Source organism: Ammospiza caudacuta, chromosome 2 (assembly GCF_027887145.1).
Source record: "Ammospiza caudacuta isolate bAmmCau1 chromosome 2, bAmmCau1.pri, whole genome shotgun sequence".
Classification (NCBI taxonomy): Eukaryota; Metazoa; Chordata; class Aves; order Passeriformes; family Passerellidae; genus Ammospiza; species Ammospiza caudacuta.
The window spans coordinates 29,843,065-29,870,085 of NC_080594.1; the positions used below are offsets into that span (position 1 = coordinate 29,843,065).

At 43.1% G+C, this 27,021-nt stretch overlaps 1 protein-coding gene across 2 annotated transcripts; it reads right to left on the reverse strand.

The window, feature by feature from the left end:
- Positions 1–2,368: 2,368 nt before the first annotated feature.
- LOC131572292 (uncharacterized) lies at positions 2,369–25,857 on the reverse strand. 2 transcript variants are annotated; one of them, XM_058825412.1, is made up of 9 exons: positions 25,781–25,857; positions 16,020–16,313; positions 15,061–15,315; positions 12,893–12,976; positions 10,576–10,632; positions 10,339–10,395; positions 7,538–7,609; positions 6,567–6,635; positions 2,369–4,411 (listed from the first exon to the last, which is right to left on the reverse strand). In XM_058825412.1, the coding sequence occupies exons 1-9, from the start codon at positions 25,821–25,823 to the stop codon at positions 4,398–4,400; spliced, it is 945 nt and encodes a 314-aa protein (XP_058681395.1). In that variant the 5' UTR covers positions 25,824–25,857; the 3' UTR covers positions 2,369–4,397. The 2 variants fall into 2 exon arrangements, with proteins under 2 accessions (XP_058681395.1, XP_058681397.1); XM_058825414.1 differs by lacking the exons at positions 2,369–4,411; positions 6,567–6,635; positions 7,538–7,609 and adding an exon at positions 10,155–10,249.
- Positions 25,858–27,021: the final 1,164 nt, after the last annotated feature.

Consider the following 27,021-nt stretch of genomic DNA (forward strand, 5'->3'; position numbering starts at 1 on the left):
AAAAACCAACTCTATTGGCCCTTGAAAACATCTACAACCAACCATCCTACATGGCAAATCACCCTCACACTCCCCAAATGCCCATTGAGTAAGTGGGCAGCAACCTGCCTCCTGCAGCTCTTAATGCAGAACACCTAATCCATAGGTGATTAATCTCAAGGAGCCTTTTTCTCTCCCTCTGAATCAATGGTCTTCCTTGGGAAGCTTCACACTCCACACAGCAGAGGGAAGCTGGGAATAATTTCCTGCACTGCTGTGTCTAAGTTCTGCCCCAGCAGAGCAGTGTCACCCAGACACACAGAGCTTCAGGCTGCCATTGGGGAACTTAAAGCTTCCTGCCTCTTTTTCAAGTGTTGTCTCTCTGAGACAATCCGCTGGCTTAAATGAGAGACACCACCACCAACATCAAGGAGATTGGTATAGTTAAATTAGTTTAGTTTAGCTTAATATTTACTTAAAACTGACAATGTGCAACAGGAAGTAAAACATCTGAAAACGTAATCCTCAACCAGACCTAGAGGAAAACACTGATATCAATGGAAAATGCCAATAACTGTTGTCAGGACTGCAAGACAGCTTATTGCAGTTTAAAGTCAGCATTAAAAAAGATTATTCTGGAATTAATTTATCTTTGTAGCCCTAAAATTGTCTGGTTTGCAGTACTTTGCATAGAATTTCTGCATCTTCTTTGCACTTACCCCCACCAATCACTGATTGTTCTGTTCACTTCCATTCCATCTTCCTGCTCCAACTCCACTCTCTTCTTCCCTCTCTTCCCCAGGAAGCAAAAGAGGATCTAAACTGCTTACTTGAAGTTCACTGATACTCCCCAGTGAAAAGCAATGGTAAACAAATATAACTGGGTATGATAGAAGAGGAAAACATGTTCTAAATTGGAAAAAAACTTGCAACTTATAAAGCTAGGAAATTTTTTTTTTCTAGGTAGAGAGGCACAGCTGATGGAAAAAATTGGTAAGCTTTGTGACCCACAAGCATCTCTTCAGACATCCAACAGGGATAAAGAAGCAGCTGCATTTTTCATATAAAACTTCATAGATTAGAAATTTAAATGTGCCCTTGAGCACACTGATTTCTCCCATGACTGCACTTGTTAAGCCACACTGGCCAACACGATGCCCCACAATTAACCCTATTCTCCACCTTTTAAGGAGGGAAATTCCCTTGAGGTCATGCCTAAGGCAAAGTTCCTCAGAATTTTGCTACATGCTCCTTAGGGTTCCTAGAAATGTTTCATGCCCTTGTACCTGCCCCACAGTTCAAACTGCACCCAGAGATGGTCAAGCACACACGCTCACCTCGCCCTTTTGCTTTGGGTGTCCCTAACTACACTGATGCTGCTTGAAGAGGATTGCAAACCTGTGTTCCAGCAGCAGGATGCCACACACGGTGTGTGCCACCTCCTTGCGGTCTGGCAGGCATAATCAGTCCCTGGTTTTAAGGCACAGATACAAGTCAGCTCACAGGCCAACCACACTACCTGCTGGTGCTCCTGCTGCCCCGAGCTTTAGCTGCAGTCCTGCTGCTGGAAGCCAATCCTCCCATCTCTGCTTGTGCAGCTCCATATGAAGCTATCTCTTAGGCACTGATGAAGGCTGTCTCAACTCACAGGACTGCTTTCACACTGCAATCTGTAAGAGATTGTTCCCAACAATTGTGCAGCCAATGCTAATGTATGGAAGATGCAACTTTTCAACCAGCACAGAGAGATCCAGCACAGTGTGTTTGCAAACTGAAAGCTGGGCGTGTCAGCACAACACAAAGCTGCCTGCCCAACTATGGGTTTTGTGACCAAAATTCACACTTTCAGCTCTGCAGCAGATTTTGAGCTCTGATCTCATTTATTCTGGGATTAATTAGGAGCAACATCTCCTGTAGGCACTGCTTTCATAGGCTAAAGCTAGTATAAAGCAAGGAGAGTCAGGACCAAGGAATCAATCAGACTGTGAGTACAACTACTTAGCAGCAGCTTCTACTCACTGTGAGTTTGCTTATTAACAGAAACAGGTCTTACCACCAGCATCAGGGATGTCAGAGGGCAGGCTCACTTCCTGGAATACAACCAGCATTTCCTGGGTTCAAGTTGCTCACAGGCCAAAAAAAGCTGCATTTTGAGTGACCTTCTACTCTCTGCTATTGAAAACTGTCTGGTTTTCCATTCACTGCAAAGTAAGATCGGACACAAGCTTTTCACAAAAAACAAAGTTTATTCTTCTTTAGTTATTGAGGGAACATTTGAAGAGAAGGACACAGGGAATGGCACTGTAAATACTGTCACCAAAACCAGCAGGAAGTGAGGTGAATTTATTCTCCCAAATGTCTGACTTCACATCCTTATAGGAAAAAAAAACCCCAAAATCTACCCCTCATAAAACCCAAAGAAACAACAATACCAATTAAAAAAAAAAAAAAAAAAAGCTTCACCGTTGCTTTGAAAACTGTGGTGTGCAGTTCTACTGGAAGTTCCTCATGCACAGAAGAACCTGTGCAAGGTAAAAGGGTGACAGCTGGCAGTGAGAGACTGTCAAGCTTGTAGTTCTTGCTTTTATGTCAGCCTCCCATGTAAATGGGTTTTTCTACTTCTGATCAACCTCCAAAATTCCACAAACTATTCTGAAGACTTCCAGCAACTGAGGTTAATTAACCACAGCTGCTTACTATTTTTGAAGGCTGTTGCCTCTTGCTTTGGAAACAATGTCAGCTATACCAGGAGTCAAAGAATTTTCAAAACCACACAATATGAGACCTTTCTGTGTTGTTTAGTATGAAATTGCACGGGATTAATGGAGACCATGACACAAAGTGGTATAGTTTCTGGGAGTAGTTTCAGCCAGTTTCACTAATAATTTTTTACTATTATTTCTCACATTAATAACAGAAAAGACTTTGCCTAAGCAGGAAAACAAGCTACAGGTTTACTTTTAACATGATAACCACAACAAAGGATATCTTTGTGTGGAGACTTGTTAAAAAATTATTAACAAGCAGACAGCATTATCCTGATAAATTTATTGAAAGTGGAACAGAGAAGGACACTTGGGTCAGGAATACTGACCCCCCCAAAGCACAGCACCAAACAAACAAATAAAAAACCTGGATAAAATACATCACTTTGGTTAAGATTATTTTGGGGATCAGTTAGTAACTTCTAAGGTTAAATAAAAAATGTATGTACATTTACAAAAAGACATGACAAAGTTTTTTACATCTTGAATATTTTTTTAAATAAATTACAAATATTTACAGAGAGAAGTAGATGAAAAGGTTCTACCAAAAGTGACTTTTGAATGTTTGCACAGTGTACAGTATACAAGCTGTACACTCATGCAGCTGCAAATGGAAGAAAAAATTGTGGGAGTGGAAAGGGCAAAAGTCAAAACAAGGGGAAAGCTGAATGTTACCAGTGTCTTCTGATCTTTGGTTACCAGTGTCAAACCTTCATGATTCTTCACACATGCCATGTTCAAAATGAACTGAACTGGCTTTCAACTTTCATAAACAGTCAGCATGTAAACATAATGAAAAGCACTCCATAGCTTGATGTTCTGAAAGCATTAATGCATGGTGGTTTTCTTTTTGATTCTTTTTAAATTTCATTATATACACTACCTCAGTTTTCAAGTTTTTGTTCTAGTCTCAGGCAACTTAAAAAAAATACTATTATTTCCTAGGAATGAGTAGAAATGAGATGACATTCTTCAAAAAATATGAAGAGCAAAGGCTTAAAAAGTCCTAAAAGTTCAAAAAATATAAAAAGCTTTAGAAAAAGACCAAACCTGCTGTTAATAACAGCTTTGTTACAGTGCAAAAACAAGCTGAAATGTGGTTTTATCCCAGAATGAACCACTGTCAGGAGATGATCCATTTGCCAGGCATCTGGCAAATCTAGGACATAGCTTTGTCTAGAACCAAAACTAGAAAATGCAGACTTCCACCATGTGGGCCTGCTGAAGGATGAAGTTTTTTTTCTGACTGTAAAAAGGTACTGATAAAAAAGTGAAAGCTGATCAGTTTTTTATTTGTTCACATTCATGCACATATATAAAACTTTGTAAATCTCTAAATATTAATGACAAAGAGGCTTTAGTGTGTTAGTAAAAAAAACCCCATATACAAAAAAACCATATACAAAACAATTAAAAAGATTTTGTACATGATTTGGCCTATTTGTCTTCACATAGTAACACTAGAAAAGGAGGCTGTTTTTCCTGAGGAAAGAAAAATAGGCACTGGAAACAGTTCAGCCTGTCTTCAAGGGGCTTCTTGATGAAGGTCTGACAACTTCATTGCTTGTGGAAGGGAAAAGGTAGCACCTCCTTCATCACTGAATTCTACTGCTTCTCTTCCATGTTTGTTTGGGCAACAAAGCAATTATTTCCTTATGCTTTAAGATCTGAAACAAAAGAATAACAAAAGCATACAGGTAAATTACTATGTCTTTTCTTCTAGAAATTGAACTCGGTACATGAGAATACTGCAGGCTTTAGATACTAATGAGGGTTGTGAAGATGCACCAAGACACTGTCCCATGACTTGTTAACAATCCAGTCAGGGCAGGTACATGACCAATGGTAGCTGATAGCCTCTAAACATTTTACCCAAATTTTCTGTTTATGATTAAGCACATTCCTCTGCAACTGGATCACATTTAGAACATTTATTACTTACTGCCAGCCACCAGCTAAGCAGCTGGTAACCTGTGAAGTTGTTCTGACTTCGTGACTTTGGATCACATAATCAGGCAATTAAGACACCACTTCTATTCAAATGTTTTATGTCCATGATCTCAATATCAGCTGTGCATCACACATGCTTGTGTTGCTGCTGCTATTTCTTCCACACAATAATGCCAGGTGCTTTTGGAGTTTCCTCTCTTGAGGATTGAAAATACAGCTCTTATTTGACAAGGAGACTGAAGGCCAAGGGAAATTACAGCGCAGGAAATTCAAAACTACATGCCCAGCCTAACTCACCACATGAAACATGCATCAGCCTCTAACCAGGCTGGTTTCCAAAAAAGTACCCACCAGCCCACTTACTTCACTGTTTCCACCTTGTTACACACATAGCAACTCTGGGGAGCCACCTGGATGTGCCAGGACACATCCTTTGGTCTTTGCTCCCATTTTGACAGCACTACCTGTCCCTTCCACTAATCTCCAGCTCAGCATCACTCCAGGATAAGATGTCAGGAGACAGTGTAGGAGGACAGAGGATGTTGACATATGGTACACAACTCTGTAGATGATGACAAAAAGAAAGCTGTCCCTAGTCTGGTTCTCACAAGGTCCCTGGATAGACTTGAAGTATTTTCATGATTTGTGTGTTTAAAATCCAAGCAGATTTACTGCTTTACCTTAGTGATGATACTGAAGAACACAACCAAAAAGCCAGTTGTGTGTGTGTGTGCTATTTCCTTGTGCAGTGAGAGTCTGAATATGAAATAGGGTTCTGTCACTTTACAACTTCAAGGATAAGCATCAGGTTTCATACGCACTCCCTACCCTCAGAACACACAAAATGCTCTGTTCTCACGTGGTTTGCAAACAGAACCGAAGCAAGCACAGCTGCATCTGGTGCCTCAGCATGACATAACAGAGCAGTTCCAGATGCTAAACCTTTAAGGGTGACTCAGGAGCACAGTTGTTTAGCCCAGCAAAGCAGCATGTCACATGGACCAGGAATAATATACTGAGATGCTTCATTTGGCTTTCAGTATTACTCACTGTCAACTAACAGGATCTTAGTTATTACAACACACCACACCTTCCTCTGCAGCTATGCAGACTGTTCCAAGTCCATTTCCTGGTTTCATGACAAGTTCATCAGCAGTTTTGTCTGCATCACAGAGTCAGGTTTTTTACACTCAGTCCTAACTCTCTCCCAGCCTCCCATTCATCCATGTTTTCTTACATTCAGAGATTTTTTCACCCCTCTTTTCAACATTGTCTTCAGCAAATATCAGAATTTATAGATGTGATCGCTTGGCTGGCAATTCAACAGAAGTATCTAACTTGGGAGAACAAAAAACCCTGCAGCAGTAAGGTGCCACTTGCATTCACACTGCTGTGCATTTTGAGAATGTTTAAATGGATTACCTGCACCAGCAGACTCCAAAGTGGATGTGCACAGGGCAATCCATTGTGGTGCAGGAAAAAAGCATTTTTGCACCAGTAATAAAATTTTTAAAATATAAGTACTATTTATTTCATCATTATAATTCTTAAACTTTTATTTTGTGCATGTTTTATAATGTATGTCATACTTTAGTATGGTAATAATTGTATATAACTTATAAATACACATAAATTGGGTGTGCATGTTCAAAAAATTTTACTGATTTGGTAGACAATCACAAAAGGATTGGTGACCACTCACCTACAATACAAAAATCAGAAATTAGTATAAGAGGGCCACGGTTACACCACTCAAGTAAGCACTGTACAACAGACAAAATGACATTTTTCTTTTTTTTTTCAAGAAAGGAAAATTATTCTCAGTGTCAGTCAGCATACTCTCCCAAGACAGAGAGCTTCAACCCCACATACCTCCTTTAGTGCAACTGGAGGAGTTGTCTGGGTGCCCCCCATTTTCACCTTCTGCATCCTGGGGTACTTCTGCAAGGACAAAGGCAATACTCAGACAATCCTGGACCTCACAGCACTCTGCCTATCTGCCCCAGTTGGAACAAGAACAATATGATTTGGATTTGGACCATTTGTTTGGCAACAATAGTAACCCTGACCAACATGCCTTACTCCCATGGGATCACCATCCAATACCTTCCTTCTCTCCTCCGTTCCTGACTCTACACTGGCTTCACAATCCCTCACCCACCCTGTAAAGGCCAAGCACAGGAAATGCTCAGTGCCTGTGGTGCCACCTATTAGGTGGCATGAGGCAAAAGTCACACTGAACAAAGACTGCTCCATAGTCCAGGCACTACCTCCTTCATTCATATCATGGCCATCTGCCCGGTTACTGTGTGCATACACAATATAAAAAGGCTCCTGGAGAGGGCCATGAGGATGGTGAAGGGTCTGGAGAGGAAGTCTTATGAGGAGTGGCTGAGGTCACTTGGTCTGTTCAGCCTGGAGCAGACTGAAGAGAAACCTCACCACAGTCTATAACTTCCTCATGTGGGGAAGAGGAGAGACAGGTACAATCTCCTCACTCTCATGACCAGTGGCAGGACTCAAGGAAACAGCATGAAGCTGAGTCAGGGGAAGTTTAGGCCAGATATCAAGAAAGGGTTTCTCAACCAGAGGGTGGCTGGGAACTGGAACAGGCTCCCCAGGGAAGTGGTCACAGCACCCAGCCTGACAGAGTTCAAGAAGTGTTTGAAAAACACTCTCAGGAATATGGTGTGATTTTTGGAGTGTCATTGGCAGGGCAGGAGCTGGAGTCAATCCTGATGTGTCCCTTCCAAGTCACCAGATTCTAGGATTCTATGAAGGGATCACGGCCAGTTCGACTGCTGGGCCAGTAGTACTCACTGCTCCACAGAACAGGCACTTACCTTCCTGATTTACACCATTCTCAACTATCAGCTTGTCTTTCAGGGCCTCCTCATTCCCATCCAATGCTCTGTCTGAAGAGATCAGAGAACAAAAAGAGGTCAGGGAACTGCAGCCCCTCAGGAGCACAGGCCATGGCTTCTGCCCCTCCCCAGCACAGGCCTCACCTTCCCTCTGCACCTTCAGTACTGCTGTGCTATCAGCAAAAGCCCTGCTTGAAATTGCTTTGTTCAGAGGACATCATAGCCTTGCCTGCTATTTCCCACCCCTGGAGCAGTGACTGCCTGTTCCCCAGGTGATGCTGGCTGCACTGCACAGAGGTGCTCTGACTCCCCTGCCTGATGTTCCCATTCTATCCACAACAAAATAAAGCATTTTATTTTCTGCATCTCGTGTCCAAATGGACAACATTTATCTATGGACCTGATTTCTCTTGCCTGAACTGTGTGTTTCTCTCCTTTCTACTGTAACTCAGGTGTAAAATAAACCTCCTTTTCCTATACCCATGTATATGGAAACAGTTACACCAGTGATAACACAATCCTGCAGTGCACCATAACCACCATCAACTACACAACCCCTGTTTCTTCAGATGAAAGAAAGCTGTTCCATACCCACTACAATATATGCAGGAAGAATAAACAGCAAACTCCAGGGACTTCTGAATTTTTTTGAGTTTCTTTTTCCTTATTGTCATTATTGGTGATTATTTTTCCTTTATAGGAAATACTTCTGCTTTCCCCAACCCCTTATTATCAGCCACTTGTGGAAATGGTGGAAGAGTTAATGAGTGAATGAATCACTAGTGCAAAAGATTGGGGAAAAAAATGACTTTTTTTCTCAAATTGAACAATAATGTTCAATTTCACTAGCCCTTTGGCATTAAAAGAACTTCTAGAAAAAATACAGGTCCCAGAACTTCCTTGAAATTTACAGTGATTGGATTAAGAAAACAAAACTGGGGCTTTGCTTAACTGCCTGATGAATGCAGTCAAAAGACTTTCCTAAAGCATAAAGCAAGAGGAAGATACAGTAGCAGGCTTTGTTCCTTAGAGAACCACATTTCTGGATGAAGTATCTCCCAAATATGAATTTTGCAAGCTGCTAAGCATCCCATCTCTAGATTGGCGTGCTGAGGCTCTTATCTTTCCTCCATGCTTACTTCTTCTCCCCACAGATGGCAAAAGCAGCATCATTCTCATCATATCAAAAGGGAAGGTGAAGCCCCAACAAGGTGTTTGCTCTGTGCTGTTTACCAAACCCAGCCTCCAGGTCTTTCTTGTTTCTCCTCCACTGATCTACCCATCAACATTTACTGTTCCTAAGGCAACAGGTTCTTCTAGGCCAACAGGGGAATGGAAAACTCTGCCACAATAGTCTGCAAAATATGCAACTCAGCCCTAAAGTGACAACTTCACTATAACACCTTTTAAAGATATTCCTGAGAACCACTATGTTATGCCACTTTAAGGACTCACAATTAATTTCAAATGCAGCTTCCCTCCAGCAACCACTTAAGGTCCCCAGACTATGACCAACATTGTTTATATTTGTGCCTACAACTTTACAAAAGTCTTGCCCATGTAGATTTATTGGTAAAGCTGCACAGATCTGCCAAAAAGAGCCAGAGACAGCTGAGAATCAGCATCTATTTTTTTTTGCTTCATCTGTGCTGCACTAACACTGTAACTTTAAACCCTTGCTCGTTGCAGACCTTAAAGAATCTTTAATAGAAACATTATAAAGCAAATTTAAGTGCAGTACCATAATGAGGGTTTCTGGGGGGTTTACTGGAGTTTTTTTCCTACCCATCCTCCTCATTTTCTCACTTTCGGATTCATACATAATCTCGACTTCAGCGGGCTCTGAACCATGGGCTAGAACCACAGCTTTAACAAATGTAAGGTACCAGACTGGACACCCACATGAAGGCACTGTGAGCTCAACACCAGAACAGTCCAAGAGGCCACTGAACCTGCACCTGATGGCAGGAGCTCTGGCCATTCCCCACTGAAACATTGTTTGGGCTGGGAACAGAATATTTCTTAAGAATCTTCCCCTGGTTTCCCTCATCTGCTTGACTGTCTTGGGGGTTAATTTTGTTTGGTTCCTATAACAGACCACAGTCCTTTCAACAAGCTAGAATATGATAGCCAAATTCACTCCTAAGTAAGGGGCACAGACTAAAGGAGTTGTCTCCTTCCCTAGCTGCTCACTGTATAAAGTGATTTCCACACCCCAACACACAAGAAGCCAGAAAACAGCACGATCTTGCTGCAAATTAAGGAAGTAGAAAAAAACCAAAACACTTCAATAAACCACTAAGAAAAAAACAAAACAAAAATTCACAACCAACCAAACAAAAATCCTCCAAATAAAAAAAACCCAAACAACTCAATGCAGATTAGAATTGACGACAGAAGCCCAGGCAAAGATCTGGACAGGAAGAGAGGAATGACAGATTGCTCTACAGTGTGCACTTTTCCAGCCCTCAACCTGAGGCCAGCCCCAGTTCTCTATTGTTAGAAAGGTAATTCACCTCCAAAGACAGCTGCTGACCAGGAAAATCTCAGGCCATTCACTGTCAGTACCTTTGCCAGCCCCACTAACACATTCACTAGGTGCAGGTCCCTATAATCATCCAATATTGGATCTCAAGTGAGATTTTGACTCTGCATGCGCCCACTTTGAAAACCAATTCAAAAGCTCAGACCCTGCAAAAAAGGAAATAGCAAATCAGAATCCCTGCTCCAACCAAGAGCAGCTGTTTAGAAACATTAATACCCCAAGACAGATTTCTTACCTCTCTCTGAGTTAGATTGTTGTTGACTGTTACAAGGGTTAAGTTGCTCATGCTTTCCTATAAAGAAATTTATTTGTTTTAGAAAGTATGTATTAATGACCTGGAAACAAAATAACTACACTCAAAGAAAACTTACTCCTTTACCTCTCTAATGAAAGACTACAATGACACAACAAAAACTGACAAGCCCAGACCAAGCATCAGTCTGATTTCCACACATTTGTGACACTATCTTACCTGAGCCATTCACTGGACTATTATTCTGAGCAGTCCTTCTTCCAGGTTTAATTATACCTGCACACAAATAGAATATTTGGAGAAATTACAAAGTTTTGCTTCTTTGGAAGCTTGCTGACAGCCTCCATCCATTCCATCCCCCTCTCCAACCCCCGAACCAAAAAATAATACATTTCACTGAAAACATGAAACTGAATACTTGACTTGGAGGAAGAACAAAAAATGAAATAGTGTTTTGAGGGAAAGACAGTCAGTGAGAGATCAACAGAATGGGTCTCCTGCCACAGCAAGTCAGAACACATCTAATCAAATCTAAGGTGGAGCTTAACAATTTCTGATTATATATCTTGTACTTATTCTGCTGTTTGATTATACCTTGTATAAGCAATGCTTATCCTACCAAGGTGTAACAGGTTTATTTTCTTACATGTTCAAGCCCTTATTGTTTCAAGGGAATTAACTGAGTTGTTTTGATTCTAACTGATGATCAGTTTTAAGTGACATTCTTTGTGTGTTAACACCAAGACCAGTTTGTTTAACACCACCAACATGAATAAGGACACAGAAGGCACTTTCAGAAAGCTTGCAGATGACATCAAACCGGGGAGAGCAGGGGACATGCTGGAAAGCAGGCTTGCCACTCAAACTGACTTCAACAACCTGGAGAAACGTGCTGGCAGAAAAGGTGTGCTATTCAAAGGCAAACAAAGACCGAATCTCTTAAGTCAGCCCATGGACCTGCCTGGCTAGGAAACAGCTCTGCAGGAAAAGACCTGACAGCATGAACAAGCTCGACATTACACAGAAAAATGTGCCCTTGCAGTAGAAGGCTTCCAAATGCTGGGCTGTGTTAGCAGAAGCACAGTCAGCCCATCAACACAAATAATTCCTCCTCTCTATTCAATATTTGGGACACCACATGTGGAGTACTTTCTCTAGTTTTAGTCTCCCAATTAATGCAAAAACACCATGTTTCTAAGTTAGTCCAGCAAATGTCCACCAAGATGTCTAGGTTCAGGAGCTGTGCAAGGAGGTGCTGAGAGAACTGGGTTTGTTCAGCCTCAAGAACAAGGATAACAGCATGATGGCTCACTGCAGTCTACAACTAATGACAGAAAACAAAGGAAACCCCTCTCAGAAAAAAATAGGAGGCAATGGCTACCAGTTGCCAAAGGGCAATCCCTAACAGAAATAAGGACAATATCCTTCCCTACAAGAGTGATTCAGCACTTCAACACGTGCTGAAAGAGGCTGGGGAAATTCCCACCCTTGGAACTATTCAAAGTTTGACTGGACAAGGCCTTAAGCAACTTGATCTAGCTTTGAAGTTGATCATCCTTTGAGCAGGAAGTTGGATGAAACTTCCAGAGATATCTTTCCACCTAGTTTATTTTATGATTCTATGCCAACAGAAACTCAATGGACAATAAAGAGGAGAAGGTCCACATGCAATATATATCTATTTATGTCCTGATCAGAATATCATCAATTAGTCCTTCCCAGATGGGAGATGCCTCCAGCACTCTTCACCCTGCAGCTACCTCCAAGTGGTGGCCCCATCTGGAAGTCAACTTGAATCTTCCATGCAAAGCAGCATAGGATGAAGAAATATATTCCTGTTTGGGACTCTCTCCAATACAAGGAGAAAATATGGTGTGCCCCTCTTTTTCAAGTCAGAAGACAACACAGAAATCCAAAAACGTGGCAGAAAAAGATACAGAGTGTTAGGCTGTAATTACTATTTCTGATTAAATGGTCAGATTTACAAAAAAGATACTTGAACTCCGTGTAGGGATGGATCAAAAAACAAATTCAGAACTCCATTATGATGGCAACACAAGCTGTCAGGAGGCACAGAAGGTCCCATTTATCAGTTGGCCACACTGAGTTGTCAGATTGGACTCAACATATGATATTCAGATCTGGTACAAGCCTGTCCCACCAGTAAATGGGATCTTGAAGGCAGCTTTATAATGCTCTTAAAAATCAGGCTGTGAAAACACACTCAGGTAAGAACAGGAGAGGCTACACATACTTGGTAAGTAGAAACACACTGTAAATTAAACACCCAGTCTGAAGGAGAACTATGCAAATACTAACTGCAGTGTTTCCTAGGACTCAGAGCCCAGTGTCAGAATGCAAGAAAGTCCAGTACATTATTTCCTTCAAATCTATTCATTTGTGCCTAAGTTGGATTTGTTTCTTCTACTGATTTTACAAAACACTTGCTGGTCAGAAATTTTCACACATTCTACAGAGCCTTAGATGAGTATAATCTGGAAGCACATAAAGCTCAGTTAGGAAGTGCTATACATACCTTTCCAACACAGGAATCCTAGGATTACAATTAGGGTAATAGGTACAATAACGAGGAAAATAAGACTATTTCCATGTTTAACACCTGTTTAAAAAGGAAATCATACTGGTTAGTTAGAAAGTAACTGAATGATACACTAGTTCAGTAGAGCTATAACCCCAAATATATTTTATAGCTATTTTTAAAGAGTAACCTCAATAAATTAATGCACCAGACTCAGTTATTAGCAAAACCCTGAGCCATCTCCAGGACAGTTACATGTTAAGCACCTCATTTCAGTGAAGGCACATTACCCCTTGAAAGGCAATGGCTACTCCTATGAAAGGCAGAGCCAGATTTCAAACAAATGAAATTTCAGCAAATATCTTGTATTGGGTTTCCACTGCAAGGTTTTGATGGTTTCTGTGAGAAGATGCCAGAAGCTGTCCCTATGTCAGATAGCGCTAATGCCAAGCTGGATATGTGCTGCTGGCCAAGGCAGAGCCTATCAGAGACTGTGGCAGTGTCTCTGGGATAACACTTCTAAGAAAAGGGAAAAACTGCTGGACAACAACAGCTAGGGGGAGAGGGGAGTGACAATATGTGAGGGAATCTGCCCAACAGACAGACAACCAAGGTCACTGCAGAAGGACGTGCAGGTGCTGGAGCAGGGATTCCCCTGCAGCCCATGGAGGTCCCCACATCAGAACAGGTGGTGCCCAAAGGAGGCTGTGACCCCTTAGGAAGCCCACACTGCAGCAGCAGGCTCCTGGCAGGACCTGTGACCCCTTGGGAACCCCACACTGAAGCAGGCTCCTGGCAGGACCTGTGACCCCTTGGGAAGCCCACACTGGAGCAGCCTCCTGGCAGGACCTGTGACCCCTTGGAGAGATTAGCCCACGCTGGAGCAGCTTTGCTGGCAGGGCTTGTGAGTCTGTGGGGAAGCCACACTGGAGCAGTTCATGAAGAACTGTGGGAAAGACTCATGTTGGAGAAGTTCATGGAGACTGTCTCCTGTGGGAGGGAGCCCACATTGGCTCATGGGGAGTGTGAGGAGGCCTGCCCCTGAGGAGGAAGGGCAATGTATAATGAGCTGACTCAAGCCCCATTCCCCATCCCCCTGTGCTGCTCAGGGAGACCTGCTCAGGTAATGATATTGGGAGCGAAGTTGAGGCTGGGAAGAAAGGAGAGGTTTCAGGGAGGTGTTTTAGATTTGCTCTTGTTTCTCATTATCCTGTTCTGATTTTGACTGGCAATAAATTAAACTCATTTTCCCAAAGTTGAGTCTGTTTTGCCTATGACAGTAATGGCCAAATGACCTCTCTCTGTCCTTGCCTCAATGAGGCTTTTATCATATTTTCTCCTTCCTGCCCCACAGAGGAGGGGGAGTGACAGATCAGCCTGAAAGGCACCTGGCAGCCAGCCAGGTCAACCTACCATATGCCTCACATCTGACAAGTTTATCCAGTAAAGGAAGAAGTCTGTACTAGTAAACCATGACAACTACTTTTGCACAGAAATGAGAACTTTTGTCATTAGGGATTGCCTTAGGCACCCTACAAACCAGATGGTTCCAAGCATATTCTCAGTCTGTGCCTAAAGAAACCCTAAAAATTCAAGCCTTAAGCTGAGGGCTGTCCCAAAGCAATAAGCAACAGGAGGAACATTCTCTTTTCTATCTTATACCTCTCCATGAAGGAGGAAGGAACTATGCTCATTGACTCACACACATGCTAGATGAGAAAATATTTTATCTTATTTTATTTATTATTTTATCTTATGGCTGCTAGATGACTCACTTGAAATGGCTGAATAGTTTCACTCCAATTCATGTACTGTACTCCAGAGCAGTACAAAGAGGACAAGTTCCTAGCATTAATTACATAAGACCAGAAGGTTCAGAAGAGATCTTCTAAGACCTTCTAATCTTTATTATTACTCAAATCAAGTCACAGCTAAAGGTTTTATTCTGTAGAGATCCCTGCAAAAAGTATCTTTCCAGGGGGATCAACCTGTCATCCTCATACTTTTCACAAATTTTATACACACTTTTAGCCAACAAATCACTTCTGGTGCATTTTACTCTTGAAATTCAACTTCCTGGGAAGTCAGGAGAAACCTTACAAAGGCCATGTTGTTTCCCAAACAAACCCCTCAGACCTATGTTTGCAACATGACACATTTATTACCTTTTTCTTCTGGAAGGCATTGAATCAAAGAGATTTCAGAGCTCCTTTCTGTTTGTGAATATTTAATGATACATGTAGCATTGGAGGTAATATCAACATTCTTCAAAGGGACAGAAAGCTCCTGGTTCCGATATCTGTGTGGATTGTTACTGAGCTCCCAAGTGTAATTCAGAGATGCCTGAAAATTTGCTGTACAGTTTAATACAAGTTCATCATCACTGGTGCTGCAATTTATTTCAGGTTTTGGAAGAGAATCTAGATAGAGAGAAAGCATTCTATATTACTTTAGTTTCTACATTTCTTTTACTAGTTTCTAAAACATTCTAATTACTTTAGTTATTACTTTATAAACTATATAGAATTTCAGCACAGGACAAGGGCTGGAGCAACAAAAGCAGCAGGAGAGTGCATAGACAAAAGTGTGGGGGTATGTGCACATATGCCTGAGAAATGTGTTTCTGAAAGTGACCTGTAAACCTCCTGTTTGTGGTTCTCCCATTCGTAGTCCAAGAGTCCTTGTGGTTCACCATCCACAGGGCTAACAGACACACTGGTCACACATATTTCCCCAAGACTACAAGTGAGGCTGAGTAGATCTGCACAGGATGATGCCACAGGTGTTCAGGCATGCGTAATATGCCTGCAGGAATAGCTTTAATAGATACATCATGCCTGGGATTACCTGGTCAGCTTGCTCAAAAAGTTTCATTGTCTACCTGAAAGTGCAGTGTGCCATCTACACACGTTCTAGAAGTCATGCCAAGGTGAGTAATGATGGGCACACAAATGAGATGCTACCTTTGAAAACTTGTTCAAAGTGGCTAAGCCATTTAAAAATAGAGACAAAGAACAGCCCCCTCTGTTTCTGTTTGCTTCCTTAACAAATAAACAATGCCCTTTCTAGACATTTTAAAGTGAATAATGCTTCACATTCTTTATGCAGTTCTTCCAGTACTTACCTAACACAACAAGTTCGAAGTTTAAGCTGTGTTCTTCCACAGAATTCCAGTACACTAACTCATATGTGCCAGCGTCATCCTTCTCCAAGTTAACTATAGTCAAGGATCCATTCTTCATAAGTACACTCCTACTGCCAAGACGACCATAATATGTTGGTTTGTTTTCATATTCCCATTCAGCCACTTTATGCTTGTTTTTCTTCCAGACAATTTCCATTATTTTTTGGTCTATTTGTACTGGAAAAGTAAAATTTTCTCCCATGATGCCAATTATTTCTTTTTGGTAGCCATGTGCTATAGGGGGGGAAAGGAGAAAAAGTTACTTCAACAATTGTTTTATAAAACACTGCTTGACTAATGCCCTATTCAATATCAGATACATTCAAATTTAGGTTAGAAGTACATCACAAAGTTGCAAACTAAGGTACACAATCAGGTAAGAACTACCCAAACCCAGGCTGACAGCACAATTGTATGACAAGCATGGCAAAGGAATCCAGTTTCCACATTCTGGTCCCAGGCAGAACAATTGCCCCAATGATCTTCCCTATCCTAAGCCCTTCTATCTTCAGTACTTTCCCTCTGTGCACTTGAATTAGGCTTCCTGCCCATGATCTGGTGAAAAACATTAAATGAAGAATTGTCACCACCAAAATCTCTTTGAGGATCTTGTTGCAGAACACCCACACTGAAGTTCCTGCTGATCAAATAAACTGTAATTTTTCCAGTATGAAAATATTCACAGTTAGTAAAAAGCACACTTCTGACGCAAAACTGTTACTGAGTTCAAAGCACCTGCTCTGAAGTCATGGGGGTATTAGGGATTTCCCTTGAAATGTCACTTAAGCAAGTTTATTTCACAGCCAGTATGTGTGAAACAGCATCCCATCCTCTGAGATCTTGCAGAGCTGTCAGCAAGAATGAAGCTGTTCAGAAATCTCCACTGCTCTCAGCTTCGAATCAATTACATTCTGCTAAAATGCCCAGGCATTCAATATAAATAAATAAACCACAACAGAAGAGAGATAAGAGATTTTTCCTTAATTTTCATTGAAAACAGCTACATTTACATAGAGGAAAAAAAACTGCTCACACTGATGTAACAGACAAAATCCTGCTGTGGGGAAAGGACCACAACCTTAAAACCAACAACATCTCTGTGTCTCTGCTTCAGTCTTCAGCAATCACCTCCCGCTTCTAAATAGCTCCAAATGGCTCTAGAACAATTGCAAGATCACTGCCATGCCAGACAGGAACATAGACAAAAACACTCTGGTATTGAGTTCCAGTTACACACTTGCATTTAGGAATCTATTTTGGTCCACAGTAGCTGGTTTTTACTTCTATGTTGAAGGAAGGGCATGGTTAAGCTGCAAATGAGGTCTCACATTAAGGCAGGATTCCCAATCTGCAGCATGTAAAACTTCCCTTTAAACAGCTGCTATACATGGCGAAACAAATATTTCAGATGTCTACTCCACAAGCCAACTGGTTCCCAGTGACAGCTAGTATTCTGGGTTTTATCTTTTTTTTTAATTCATTCCTAAATTGCATCAGTTTAAGGACACACCAATTCCTATATTCTGGCAGACAGAACATCAGCTAGGCCTTCCTTTCCCACTGGCAAAGGACAGTGCCCATCAGCTCTTCTGCCACCCCATAGAAACACAGACTTTCTCTGACAGCACAATGAACACAAGCAATACAAACACACTTCTGTGTGCTTGGCTAGAGAACTGCATACACATCTCCTCCATGCCTTACTTTCTATGGAATATCCAATTTGTTTGCAATTTACCCACGGAAGCACTCTTCTCACACCACTGGAGTTTGCAAATTCTTCTTGTCTGCACCTACACCTTTTCCAGGCACAAGGATTGTAGAAGTAATCAGGGTAAAGCTATCAACACCCACATCTTGTCAACACTACCTATCTGCTTTCTTTGCATTCTCCCCTGTTCAGGTGGATTTAAACATTTTACTTGAGCATCTCTTTCCACCTATCTCAATTAATGATTTCCAGAAGAAAAAAGAACTCAGGAACTCCAGACTTTGTGTCTGGAGACCACAAGATTGCAAGAGACTGGGTAGGGTGAACACTATTTCGATCTGACAAAGCCTTGTTAGAGACCTTTGTCTCATAAAGACAAATTCCAGGAGTGCGTATTCCTCAAGAAGTCATCCCTCACTGCCTAAGGACCTTTGGTATTTCTGGTATGGAGAAATCATCCCTGCTCTTCCCACTGTGAAATTCTACCTCTAGGTAGCTTTGGCTCACAGACACAAGCAGGCTGTGGTGGCTTGACATCAGCATAAGCCAAACCACAGTGGCTGTTGACAAGAGCCTCCAGAAAGGACAGTAGCTGCTTGCTGGGCCCTGAGAACACAAGCAAGGACAGCCACCACTGCTCAGCCAACTACTTAAAACTTTCTACATCTGGGTGCTGATCTGGGTAAACGCTCCATGTCTTCACTCTCAGTTAGGCATAAGTGCTAGGCTGGAATTATGAGAGCAAAGTTCTTCCTTCTTCAAGCCCAGGAGTGAAACTGAAGGAAAGCAGAGCTGAAAAAAAACCACGTTTTCTCTGCACGGGTTCTGCATGGCACAGGGGAATGTGCTGTCTTCAGCACACTCTCTTCTTGCTGGCTGGTGGAACAAAGACTTGGCAGCAAGGAGCTGATGAGCTCCTCCCAAGGGCATTCAGGGCTCCCAGCAGCAGGACAAGGAAAAGGTTATTCCTCAAGGATAACAGTAATCTCCTCCCACCTTAGAACTCCAATCTCTGGGTTTATTTCCGTGTTTCACTGTTCTAGTGAAAATGTGAAGTCTCCCACTCAGCGCCGTCAGCTTCCTTTTTTCAAGGAAATCATACAGAAATATTGCATAAGCTCATAACCACACATCTTTGAGCTTCTGGGAAAGTATGTGTCATCATGTTTTCTAAATTCCTGAGAAACCCTTCCCCATCTTTTCTACTTGATTTTATATGGAAACATATTTCCTATTCCACAGTGGTGAGCAAACAGGGAGAAGTGACAACCAAATACTCTCTCAAACACTCTTTGGAAGGCTAGAACTGCCTTTTCTTTAATTTCTTTGCCTTCTCCCTCTCTTCTTGCTGTAGCCTATTATTCTGATATAAAGTTCACACAACAAAATAGTGCTGTGCTAAGGCCTCCAGTAGCCTCTACAGAAACCATCAGACTACCAGCTCCTGTGTCTCCTAAAACCCTCTTCAAATTCCTTCTTATGTCAAGTCTTTGTGTTCCTTCCTTCCACTCAAATCACATGCTCAAAGTGGCACAGACAAAGAGGAGCTAACATTGTGTGGGTAAAGCCTCTTCTGCAAACCCACCATCTCACCTTGTCTACATCATCTTCTGTTCTCACTTCTCCAGCAGCCAGACCCACACACCCCAGTGCTGTACTTGAGTTTTAACACTCTCCAGACTAATTCTGACTCTTTCAGCATTTTAGCAGGCTGCTAAAATGCTGAAAGATTCGGTTCAGACTAATATTCAGTTCAAACTAAGTTGAACTTGATTCTCCATTTACCAGCAATAAATGCTTCATTACCATATTTGTCTACCTGGTTTGACTTGCTTCACTATTTTTCTTGGAGCTGACATAAAGCCTAGTTATTTTGGAAAACATCTGTAAGCTAAGCCCTTTTTATCTTTAATGCTATCATTAATATTTCTGGTCTCAAATACCTATTTGATATGCATATAGGTATAAATTAGGTCCATACAGGCAGCAGATAGGTTCTCCTATTACCCCTATTATCCTATTACTCCTATCCCTCCTATTAAGACACTAACATTCCACCTGCTGAAAATGGGTGGAAAAGCCTTTATAAGCAGTTTATTTGCTTCAAGAGTAGAACTTTCTAAAGAGTAAATTTTTCTTTTAATTGTTGTAACTTCCCAACTAACCCCCTCTCTTCAGCTTTTTTAGAATTTTGAAATCCCCCAGCAACTGTAACCACAGACAATTATGCTCCCTCCTAGCTCTGAAAACCACCAGGGGCAGAAAACCCTGAAATAAATGTTCAGGCCAGAAGGACTATGAGAACATTCACCAACCATAGTCCTCTGAATTCCCCCCCAGGGCACAAACACAACCCACTTCCCAAACTCCAGAAAGAAAGCACTTAGAGCCATGGTGTAAAAGCACAGACAAAAGCTACAGCCAGGGGAGAGAGAGCACAGATGACCATAAACTGTGGCAGCAGCCCAGGCTGTTGCAAGATAAAATCAGATTTGTGCAGGAATGAATGCCAATCCTACATGTAACATCCAAATCAGAGGTGTTCTCCTGCACACTGCAGCACGTTCAGAGATGTGTGTGTTGTTCTCCTGGACAAAAGCAGACCTAAGGGTGGCATCTACCACCAGCCCTGGGTCCCTCCCTACCACAAAATCCATACCTTCAGTCATATCCTCAGCAAGGGCCCAACAACAGGCAGCATTCCCATGTAGAGGCTACCCAGTCATTTTTAAACCATGCATGGGGATGACTTACCAATTCCTCCTTCTCCCTTTTTTTGTCTGCCTGTTCCTGCAGTGAAATAGGCATGCAGAGAGCACAATCTGCTGACAGACCATACTTCACACACATCCCCACTCCAACTAAAGAAATAACAAAAATACCCACAGAAGGACTGTAACTCCCGGATGTGACTCACTGTGGGAACACCAGTGCTCATGCATGGAATGCAGAGGATGTGGTGACATGTGGAAGAACAAGAGTGAGAGCATAGAGAGGGGGCAGGCACTGATCCCTTCTCTGCAGTGACCAGTGACATAAACCAAGAGAATGGCCTGAAGTTGTGCCAGAGGAGGTTTAGGTGGGATATTAGAAAAAGGTTCTTCACCCAGAGGGTGGTTGGGCACTGGAACAGGCCAGGAGGGAGAGGACTGGGAATCACCACTTTCAGCACTGGTAAACTATTACAAAGGATAATTGAGTCCTGCAGATTATTGATTATTTACAGTGTCTGGGCTTTGCTTAGGGACAGAACTGACTTGCATTTATGCCTGCCTTGAACTATGAAAAAAGCAGCTGATTGAGAGCAGTCCAGAGACACTGGACCAGGTTGCCCACAGAATGGATGCCCCATCCCTGGCAGTGTTTAGGGCCAGTCTGGATGGCACTCTGAGCAATCTGGTCCAGTGGAAAGTGTCCCTGCCCATGGCAGAGGGTTGGAACTGGATGATCATTAAGGTCTCCTCCAACCCAAACCATTCCATGATTCCAAGTCCTCTGGTCACTTATTTCCAGCATCCAGACAGCAGCACTTCCTGTGCTGTACATCTTCATGTAGGCTCTGAAATCAATGGCACTGGGAAAATAATCTGTCTTGGTAACTCTTTCCTTTAATCAGGTTCATTTTCAGCCAGATCATCTTTGCAGTTCTACTTATAAAGGATGGCACAAACTGATGCCACAGGCAGGAACTGTTCCCAACCTGCAGGAGCACCAGCTTAAAAAGACTCCAAATTACAACCTCTGTCCCTTACAAACCCTGTATCACCCAGCCCACTGTCACACTACCCTGAACAGGCCCAAAAGCTCCCCTGAGGCTGAAAACAGATAGGAGGACTAGTAAGGAAAAAACAAAAGAAAAAAAAAAACAGAAAAACCCCCAAAATAAACAAAGGTACACCCATTTTTATGAACACCTTTAACACACTCAAGATCAAAGGAGTCAGTGTATGCAATCCAGAGATGATCCTCACTTTCTAAAGTCTAAGACCATTAATTACATTAAGGCAAGAAACTATCTGAAAAAAATTTCACTCTCTTCATCCTGTAGTGTTGAATAGCAATGGCAAAAATATTGTTTCATTTTGGTTTAAATATGACATAACCTCAGCTCTTGTCAAGAGTTTTTTAGCAGAGAGCAAAGGTTTAGTTTGACTTTTTTCCCCTCTATGTGTGGAATTTATAACTGATTATAATTCCTCTGTTTGTTCAGGAAGATTCAAGGGTAAGGGGACAGAACAACACAAGTAGGTGTCAGCTTCACAGTGCTGATAACTGATTTTTCCATTTATACTATTTAATATTGTGTTTGACATTTCTATTAGCAACACACAAAATAATAACATTCCACAAACAACCTGAATTTGTTAGGAGTCCAGATTTTCCCACAAACGACACCCCTCATGGAGTGCAGAGACACAGAAGAAACACTGAGCAACCCCAGTGTTTTTCTAATTTTTAAAAATTTAGAAAGGAAGATATATTTGTGTGTACAGAGAAAAAAAAGAAAGACAGGAAAATTAACAATAGTAATAAACAAAGCAAGCTCAAACTTGTTGAACTGCCTAATGACATAGACACAAAAATCCACATTGAGGGAAGTTTGCTTTCTATGCTGGTCACTCTCAGAAGAAGTCTGAAAGAAAAATCTTTTTTATCAGCTCTCAGGTTGTTAGTGTGTGCTCAGGACTGGAGATGGCAACTTCTGCTTTTAGGTGACCCATGTTTTCTCAGTTTAACTCAATTTTTATAAAGAAGTTAAATTGAGAAACAAAGCAACCATTAATGCAATCATACAATGAAAATGGCATTCAGGAATACATCTAAATATGCAACAACTAGAAGGCAAGAACAAATACTGCACAAAAAAGAGTTGATTTTCAGAACACTGAAAAAGTTGTGTGGCTTTCAGATGAGCATTACTAGAGATGCAGAATGCTTCTAGATGCTCTAGTCTCTAGTTCACATATCCAGCTTACTTCCCATATGCCCTCTGCTTTTGGGGCAGGATCTTGATGCAGCTAAAGCAAGTTTGGTTGTACCTACAGTGCAACAGAACATCCTCACAAGTGTGGCTTGCACTGTGATGCCCCTCTTGGCGTGATACTACTTATTCACTTCCTCCACAGAAAGGACAAAAAGATCTCTCTGTTCTGTTGTTGTTCTGTTCCTCTGTTCTGTTGTTGGAACGGAGGAAATTCCTCTGGCTGCCTGGAGGACTCGAGCCCCTGCCCAGGGGGCTCAGAGACCTTGGCACAGAGCCCAAGACCCCTATGCCTTTGATTTAGCATAATCAAAAAAACCAATTACCACCTTTATATGAAGAATTACAAGTCAAGAAAGTTTAAGTAGAATGACAGTCACTTTATCACAGGGTGAAAAATAGATTTTTGGGGTTTTTAGAATGAGGGCTCAGGGTCCCAAGATGGAGGAATTTGGGCATGCCCTGTCTTTCTTTCTTCTTCCTAGCCTTCATGTTCTGGGTGATGTTGGCACTTTTAGATTAGTTTAGAGTAGAAGCTCACTGTCTAACATAGGTGATAGGCATTGGGAAGTTATTGTAAATAGTTTACAAGTCGTTTTTAGTATAAAAAGATAACACTGCCCCCGGGGCAGGCAGAGTGCCTCAACCCTCGGTGGGTTGGAGAAACAATGTTATAGATAAGAAACAGTAAACAACCTTGAGAATGAGAACAGAAAAATCCTGACTCCTTCTTCAATGACCGGGCTGGGAAAAAAGAAGCTTGTACGTATCTCAGGGTCACTCTGACCAGCAGAAGCCCCAAAACCCTGTGGGTTCCTTCACCAAACCGGGCCACAGATACCACATTGACTTTCTTTCCACCCACAGACAACATCCAGGATCCCAGATCTGAACAGAGTTTTGTCTTGAACTTCCAAGAACTGAATGAGCATGTTCTTGGTAGGTCTAATATCAAAGTCCTTCCATAGCCTTGAGACGAGGTTTTTTGCTGTAATTGACAAGTCTGAGGTTTCACCAGATAAAAATCTGACTTAGCCTGGCATTGTGAAAAGCAGGAATCCCTATGTGGTGAGCAGGAATTCTGAAGACACCAAAGCTACACTGCAACTTCTGACTTCCACAAGGGAATGAAGAAGGACATCTTCTCCCCTACTCCAGACATTCAGCAGTGTGACTGGGATAAGTGCAGGGCTTTGAATTTGGATGGAGAAAGGATTCTGGAGGGGAAAGCTGATAAGCTGACAAAGGATGAGGATCTAACAAAAGCATTCTGGTGTTTAGAACAGGTGTTTGCAAGGCTAGAAACTTGCAGGCCAAGTTGAACTGCTACTGATTTACGTCATTAACTAGATTCAGGGCCTTGATTTTCACATGGAGAGATGATGGATTATTTTACCTTGTTAAAATGAACATGAAATATTTACACCTAGTCAACACACACATAACAGCAATAATGCAAGCATACAAACAAGAACATGGTGGGAAACCGTGGCTATTTAGTTTAGTGAACAACAGTAAAGTGTTTGCATTCCAGATCTTCCACCCTGATCAACCACTTTAGAATCAAAGTTTTACAGAGAAGGCAACAGAACTAGCTAAGTTTTTCATCAAAGGAGGACATTATGATACCTGCAGCCACAATTACCCTCTCTAGATATCTAAGCACCATCACCTCCTCCTTTCAGTTGTAAGTTCTTTGGAACCTGGAATTTTTTTTCTCTAGGCAAATCTATAGCACACGGTCTGAGTGCTCAGCGGCACGCCAATTTACATAATGCAAGGTAACAAAGTGCCTTGACTCACAGAGAAAGTTACCAGAAGGTACTCAGTTAATCATGCCTCAGTCACACTCATTTAGAACTCAGCAAAAGCGCTGCAGATGAGATAAAAAATTGCAGGTAAGGCTTAACATGGGCAGACTCATGCAGCGTGCAGTGTCCCGGCTTCTCCCCTGGCCCTCCCTGCACACCGGGACCCCCAATGCTCTCTTACAGAACAGGGCCTCTCCATATCAATTAAATAAAGCACCTCAGGAATAGCATGAGGAGGAAATCACTGGGAGGTGCTCCGAGCTCTCAGCAACAGAGAAGTTCCTTTTTAAACAGGGGAATACAACAGCTCCTATTTTAGGCACATTCATGAAACTCCCAAAGCAAAAAAAAAAAAAAAAAAAAAGAAAGAAAAAAAAAGAAAATGAAAACCAAAACAAAAATCGAAAACCCAAAGTCAGAAGAAATCCCTTAGACTACAGGAATGATAAGGTCTTCATAGATTAAATCATGCTTTTTGGTTCATCTAGCAATAGCAACTCGCTCTGATAACAAGAACATTTGTACATCCATCTTCAAAAATGAACAGATTTTGTTCAAATGAACAAAATTCAATTTCAAAAATGAGCAGATTCTGTTTATCCTCCTCACGTTCACAGCCCAGTGCAAAGGCTATGCGTGTAAGGATTATGCTCCTAAGGCACAGCGGTGGCATTTGGATTAAGAAGCCCTTTGACTAGTATTTCAGCAGCAGTTAGTGGTAACCATTTACTTGTACCACAAAAATCACACATATCCCCACCCCAAGCTTCCCGTTAACTCAAGTTTGAAACAAACGGGGCACAGGAACGTGCCGACAACAGGGCGGGGAGTTCCCGAACGCGCGGATGGCCGATGCACAGGGCGATACACAGCTCTGGTTTTAGGCGCGGGTCGGAAGCCGCCGCCCGGTGGTGCCCGCCGCCCTGGGCAGGGCAGGAGCGGCCGGGGACGCCCGTCCCGCCGGGAGCCACTGTCACAGGGATCGTGGGGGGCTGGCGGCGCCGGGGGCAGCTCCCCGGGCACCGCGGGGCTCCCGGCTCTCCCAAATCCCCGCCGCGCCCGGCTCCGGAACACGCCCGCCCGAACGCCCGGGAAGCGGCGGCCGAGGGTGCCTCGCTCCCGCTGCCCCGGGGGCACGGAGACACGGAGACAGGGAGGAAAGAAAGCGAAGGAGTCGGGAAGGGTCCCCACCGCTTACCCAGGAGGAGTGAGAGGCACAGGAGCGAGGTCAGCAGCCACATGAGCGTCCGCACGGTGACTGCCCCGGCAGAACCCGAAGCCGGCAGCGGCCACGCCCGTCCCGCCCCAGCCCGGCCCCGCAGCGCCGACAGCCGCTTCCGCTGGGAGGGCCCGAGGGCTCCGGCTGGCAGCTCCGGGGCCGGGGGGAGCACCGGCCTCACCGCCCGTGCGGCCTGTGCGGGGGCGGGTGCCCCGCGTGGCCTCGCACTGCCCGCGAAGGGCCTCTGTGGCCGTGGGGCCGGCTCCGGGAAGCGCTGGCCACAGAAGTTGTCGTGATGCTCTTGCCTCAGGGAGGTTCAGCTCTGATAATTGAAAACCTGAGAGTAAATCGATTTAGTGTGGATGGGAGCCACGCAGATTAGGTGAGGAACGAATTTCAGCAGGCGGCACGCAGCTCCGCCGCCTCAGCAAATGATCGCGGCATAGATGGGTCAGTTCCAGCCCCTCTGCCATGGGCAGGGACAGCTCCAGCTCCTAACACTCCCTGAAGCCGGGTGTTTGACCGCCCTTGTGCTCCCAAAAATGTCCCCTGCTCTCTTCGAGGGACACCTGGTAACATCTCGTTTTGAGGGGTGGGCTCAAGGCTAAGCCTGGCCATGCTCTCCTGTTCCACACAAGGTGAGGTTGATCTCTGGGGGAGGTGAGTGAAGGAAACAAAATAGAACAGAAACCAACTCTGACTTCTAGGGGTTTTCTTTGACACCAGCTGCTCAGCAGCCCATTCACAAAACTCAAACACACTTAGATTCCCTTTCATGAATGGATGACTGGCCTCTTGACACTACTGAGTGCTTTCGAGAAAGAAATGGAAAACCACAACAGTTTGGAAAACATGAGTACTCAGCAGCTACTGAAAAATTCCTGCTCTGTTAGTGTTTCAGAGGCAGCTGGGAGTCGGCTTCCCTCTCAGGGCAGTGAGTTGCTGTGGGTGGATGCTTCAGCCTCCTTCGCCTCATTCTGCTCCCAGTGCATTACCCTGAGAAGATTCCAGAGCCCCAAAGCATGCTCAGCTCCCAGCAGCTTGTGTCTGTCTGTCCTGGGGAACACCAGCACAGCACAGTGCTGGGAGGGAGGCTCTCACCACAGGTTTCTCTCTCAGCACACTCGGCCCCCACACTCACTGACGAGCTGCTGTGTTGGACTGTTCACTGCCCCTTTGAGAGACCTCAGCTTTGCACTCCAGACATCACAATCAGAAAA

Coding starts and splice junctions, on each gene's coding strand:
- LOC131572292 (XM_058825412.1), bottom strand. CDS start 25,823: ATGTGGCTGCTGACCTCGCTCCTGTGCCTCTCACTCCTCCTGG. Junction 15,316..16,019: donor CTTCGAACTTGTTGTGTTAG/GTAAGTACTGGA, acceptor CTCTCTATCTAG/ATTCTCTTCCAAAACCTGAA. Junction 10,396..10,575: donor TAGTCCAGTGAATGGCTCAG/GTAAGATAGTGT, acceptor ATTTCTTTATAG/GAAAGCATGAGCAACTTAAC.